The sequence below is a fragment of the Eschrichtius robustus genome, chromosome 15 (assembly GCF_028021215.1).
Source record: "Eschrichtius robustus isolate mEscRob2 chromosome 15, mEscRob2.pri, whole genome shotgun sequence".
Classification (NCBI taxonomy): Eukaryota; Metazoa; Chordata; class Mammalia; order Artiodactyla; family Eschrichtiidae; genus Eschrichtius; species Eschrichtius robustus.
Window position 1 is genome coordinate 13,862,076 of NC_090838.1, and position 5,662 is coordinate 13,867,737.

A 5,662-nucleotide genomic window follows, 5' to 3' on the forward strand; every position below is an offset into this window, starting at 1 on the left:
GACCTTAATATTAGAAAATCAGTTCTCAGTCACATTTCAAGTACTCAATAAACACATGTGTCTAGAGTCTACCATATTGGACAGTGCAGACAGAATTATTTCCATCATTGCAGAAAGTTCTACTGGACAGCACTGAGTGTAAGAGTACAAGGTAAGCATGTGGCCAGTTCATGGGGAGTCTCAAAAGTATACTAAAATGTTTAAATGGAAATGGTTTATAAACTACTGAATTGCACAGAGTCCCTTCAGAAATAGCCTTGGAAGACTCCATCCTCACAGCATTGCCATGATCTCTTATACCCATCCAGCTTCTACATTTGAATAAGACTTCTCTTGAAGAAAAGCATTCTGCAGCTTAAAAAAGAAAGAAAAAAGGCTGGAAACCCAGTTATGGGCAACTGGAAACCACCACAAGTTTTTAAGCAGGGACATGACACTGTGACACAGATTTGGGTTTTAGAAATATTACTTCTTAAAGCAGTGTGCAAGATATGTGGGAAGAAAAGGCACTGGGCATACCAAGATGAGTAGAGGCTAATGAGATGATAAAGGACTAATTTCAGAGAAACTGCTAAAGGAATACACAATCAAGAATTTGCATCAGTAAATTTATTCCAGGTAAGAATTGTGCATTCACACCATGCATATTACATCTGCACAACAGCCAGTATTTTCATTAAAACATTTAACACTTTAAACATACCATAAAACTCAAAGATATTTGAAAAACTTCTCAAAGTATCTATTTCAAGTACCTGAATTCTTTAATATTTGTAATCCATGCTTGTTCAATTATAATTTTAAAATATATTATAACCACATCACTCATTATAATCATTGATATGCTTATTATATATATTTAAAACATCTTTTCTGAAATTTTATATTCTCCAAAAAATAACATTTTAGTAACTTCAAAATATCTCTATGTACCTCTTAGCAGTACTATGATAAAACCAAAATTGCGTTTTCAAGTAGCAAGTGCCCAAGCCACACCATTCCCGATCAAAGATAGAGCTGACATCCAGGGAATTCCCTGGCGGTCCAGTGGTTAGGACTCCATGCTTCCACTGCTGGGAGCCCGGGTTAGATCCCTGGTTGGGGAACTAAGATCCTGCAAGCCACGTGGAGTAGCCAAAAACAAAACAAAACAAAACAAAACGATAGAGCTGACATCCAGTCTTACAAACGGCTCTCTTCCACTCCTTGTTCCTACTTTAATATGCCAACCATTACTTCACTGACATCCCAGAGTTTTCCTGCAACAGATTCATCCATAGCTTTGGGCAATAGTTCTTCCTCTTTACAGTCCCCAAAGTACTTTCCTGACACACCTTCTACCTCAGGGGAAGAGGCTAAATAAATCGAAGTCTGGGCACCTTCTAGTGGAGTTTTGAAAAAAGCCCATGACACCAAATTGAAAAGTGGTTTGACTAACAGTGGGATGTGTATGTGCCTCCCAAGGTTGGTCCGCACCACGCCAGGGTGTAACACATTGACAGTGACGTTTGTGCCTTCTAAGCGGCGGGCTAGTTCTCTGGTAAAAAGGATGTTAGCCAGTTTGCTCCGACTATAACAGAAGCTTTTATTATAGTTTTGTTCACTGTTCAAATCTTCAAAGTTGATGTCTCCGTATTTATAAAGTTTGGAGGAAACTACCACAATCCTGCTGGGAGCTGAACTTTTAAGGAGTCCAAGGAGAAGACTGGTGAGTAGGAAGTGCCCCAGATGGTTCACTCCAAACTGCATCTCAAACCCATCTTCAGTCTTCATATACGGGCACTGGAAGATGCCTGCATTGTTGATCAAAACATCCAGTCTAGGCTCTTCCTTCAAATGGCAAAAAGAGAATGGCAGTTATGAACACAGGCCTTAAATGTGCCTAAAATAAAATTTTAAACAATTCCTGCAAACTACAAAAATTCTAAAAATCACCTCTATGAGTTTTCAACAATTGAGAGAAAAGAAGACGACAACAATGACTTGCATGCCTGACCTGGTGCTTTTCATGTTATCTCATCCACTCTCAACAACTCTATAAGCAAACTGAAGCACCAGAGTTAGGTGATTTCTCCAGAATCACAGGGCTCCTAAGTGGCAAACAAAAACCTGAAGTTGAAATCTGACACCAATGGCCCTATTCTTAATTAGTAAGCTAGACTGCTTTTCTAATTGGGATTTTCAAACCATAGCTAGACAGTCAATATGAGCTAGAGAGTGGAACTACAGCAGAAGACAGGTCAGCATTGTTTATTCCCAGAGCTACTAGTATCAACACCAGGGGCAAGTTAGGATTGTTTTATTCTGTAATTTTCTAAGAATAAATGTCACCATGGGAATGGAGCAACTCCAAGTTGTTTCCTTAAAAATGGGATAAGCAATAGAGAGGGTGAGGGATGCAAATTAAGACTGGAGAGAACATCATGAATAAATCAAAGAAACATTAAGAAAAATATTAAACAGGTAGTATAAACATATCAAAAACAAAACCATGCATCATACATACTAAGTCTCACAATAACAGCAAAGGAGACTTAACAGAGGAGGTCTGCCCAGCAAACACCTTTAACCTCTATTATGACTCTAGAATTCACAGTTATTTTTTCCCTATATGAAATCTACCTCTTTCAAGCTTCGAGGAGCCCCCAGCTTAGAGATCTATACAGTCAGAATTTCGCACTTTGACCATATCCTCCTGCATCTTCCCAGATTAAAGTCCTAAAATTTAGACTGTCCTCAAAGGGAAGTCTTTTCATTCTTTACTTCATGTAAGTTGGTTTTCCCTTGTCCCTTCCTGGCTCCTCTGTCTCTTTTGATGGGCAGAGAAAAAGAAATGTACAACGTGTTCCAGGTGTAAAGACACAGTGATGACCCACAATTAAATAAATTTGAGGTCAAATTTCAAATATCACTGGCCCTTTTGCCAAATGTAAGTGAAAAGAAAAATGTGTTAAATTTCACAACTGTTATCAAAGCCTACCTGTCAGTGGATTAACTATTTCTCATTCTGTCTGTCTCAGCACCTTTTGCTTTTCCAATAGTCAACTTCAAAAAGAAGGCAAAAGTTCACCCGTGGGGGAAAGAAAGGAGTGTTCTTTTCAGTAATCCTTTGGAAGAGTTTCCTGTATTAATCATTTCTGAGCCATCATTCTTTGTTGGGCTTGTGTTATTTTAAGACTGTATCATTTACTGTTTTTTAAATTCTAGAAGATAAATGACATAAATACCAAGAATACCAACCTGTGGGAAATTTACACTTCCTTTTTTTTTTTTTTAAATTCTGGTTATAGTCACTGAACTACTGAACTTCAGAGCCAGGAAGGAACTTAATACATACTTAGAAGCAAGGACAACTTAGTTACCTCTTTATCTCCTTAACTTTTAATTGGTTCTGTCAAGTGGCCAAAGTAGTGAGAAACCATAGGTATCAAGGAATAAGTATACCCAGCCCCATCTACATTTTTAATGAATAGGAAGATCCACTTTTGATTCTCCCAACACCTCTTGTACACTATTACTTCTTATTTCTAAACCTGATAATGAAATACTGGTCATAAAGGCAAAACAAACCAAAACTCTCTGGATCTGCAACAGCTCCCCAACTGTGCATCGAGTTGTCCTAGAGAGTCACAAGGAAACTCTCAGGGTGATTTGGAGTATTTTAAATTTTCAAGGGAAACAAAATGATACTCTGCTCAACATCTCAAAAACTACCAAGCTCCAAGTGGTTTACATCTTCAACATTTTATTGTGCTATATTCCTTTTGATGATGTCCTACCTTTGCAAAGCTGAGTGTTTAGTAGTTGCTGCAATAAAGTGCAAGTACAATGCTAAAAATCAACATAGAACAGAAATGAGGGTGGCAATGTTCAGTCTGATTCCAAAGTTTGACAAGCTGGTCCAGTGAACAACAGATGCACATTTCCCACTAGTATATTTATGGTTATAATAATTATGGTTATTGAAAACTGAAATAAAAATCTTTTTTTCTTTCATCTATGCTATGTGTATTTTTTTTTCCAAACAGCTACTAAGTTGTTACATAAATACTTATTAAGTTGTTTGGATCTAATTACTTAATGAGTAAGCTGTTAGATATTTGTTTTGGCCTAAGGGCATCATGAAAAAATTAGAAAGTTTGGGAACTTCTGCTCTAGACTCAGGAGACTCCTTTTCATATAGGCTCCTTTTCTATGCCAGCTAATTTTAAACATCACTCTTCTGAATGCCCTCTTGCAAGTCACCTCTGCAGGGAACGCTTCTACCTCAATTTCAGCAGAGGACATCCATTTCAGTGTAATATCTACTATCTAAACAAAGAAATCCTCTACCTCACTGGCAGGCAGCAGAAGTACTGTATAGGGGTTAAAAGCAAGGGCTCTAGAGACAGATCGTGGGCAAATTACTTAGCCTACCTATGCCTTAGTGGCCTTACGTTGTAAAATGGGGATAACAATGCCTACCTCACAGGGTTACTGTGAAGACTGGATGACAAGAGCAGTCAAAGTCACTTTAATTTCATTAAAAATTAAAAAAAATATATCTGAAATGCTTGGAACAGCTCCCGGCACACAGGAAACTTTCAATAAGTGCTAGGTATTATATTATTTTTATTTCTGTCCCCATTTAGAGCACATGACCACTGGCATTCCAAGCTCCAGTCTATTTGGAAGTTAGGCCAGAGTATGGTTAAGGATACTGCTCATGAGTTCACTGGTGGCAGAAAGCTAAACTTCCTACCCTAGCAGAGGGGGAAAAATTGCTCCAAGGTTCTTGTCTAGCAACTTCCCCTATGTGCTCTCAGGCTCTTTGAGAGATGGCTTGGTGCACATTCACTTTGGACACAGGAAAAACAATCCAGGAACCTGGCGGATCTCCTCCTGAGCTGTCCTCACACGGCAAGAGGAAATGTTCAGAAACTCGCTTATTTTCCTCTTGGGCCCATTTTCTTTCTCAACATTCTTGGAAGACAGAAGACTGCCCTACCAATTTTTCCAGCCTTCAATTCCCAAGCCGCCCGAATCATTCCCAAGGTCACACCCCCTCGACTGTGGGCGGTCCCCTCCCTGGCTCAGCCCCCGACCCTCCAGGCCCCGCCTCGCCCGCCGAAGCCCCTAGCCAGTCCCCGATCTCCGGCAGGTTCCCAGAGCCCCACACCTGGAGCACCTCCTGACAGAAGGAGCGCACGGAGCGCAGCGAGGCGAGGTCCAACTCCTTGACGACAAGCTCGCCGGCCCCGCCGGAGTCAGGCCCCAATTCGGGGCCCCCAGCCTGGCAGATCTCGCTGCGGAGCTGACCCGCCGCCTCCTCGGCGCGCGTGCGGTCCCGGCAGCCCATGATCACTCGCGCCCCTAAGCGTAGCAGCTCGGCGGCTGTGGCGCGGCCCAGGCCACTGTTCGCACCCGTGATCAGCACTGTCTTCCCGTGCATGAGGCCGGAGTCCCCGCCTCGGTGCAGCCGCTGGACGCTGGGCCCCGCGAACCGCCGGGCCGCCAGCCACAGGGCCCCACCCAGTGCGGCCAGTAACGCCGCCACGGTAGCCACTGCCATGGCCGCCCGGGCCCAGGGCCCACCTGCCCCTGCGCGGGCCTTCCGGGGTCGCCGGGCGCCCGGGTCTGAGTTCGCCACCTGTACGCAAAGAACGCTGGGGCGCGGCCTGTC

General features: G+C 42.4%; 1 protein-coding gene across 2 annotated transcripts; it reads right to left on the reverse strand.

The window, feature by feature from the left end:
• Positions 1–608: 608 nt before the first annotated feature.
• Positions 609–5,662, reverse strand: RDH14 (retinol dehydrogenase 14). 2 transcript variants are annotated; one of them, XM_068564234.1, is made up of 2 exons: positions 5,168–5,662; positions 609–1,830 (listed from the first exon to the last, which is right to left on the reverse strand). In XM_068564234.1, the coding sequence occupies exons 1-2, from the start codon at positions 5,549–5,551 to the stop codon at positions 1,213–1,215; spliced, it is 1,002 nt and encodes a 333-aa protein (XP_068420335.1). In that variant the 5' UTR covers positions 5,552–5,662; the 3' UTR covers positions 609–1,212. The 2 variants fall into 2 exon arrangements, with proteins under 2 accessions (XP_068420335.1, XP_068420334.1); XM_068564233.1 differs by having other exon boundaries at positions 5,159–5,662.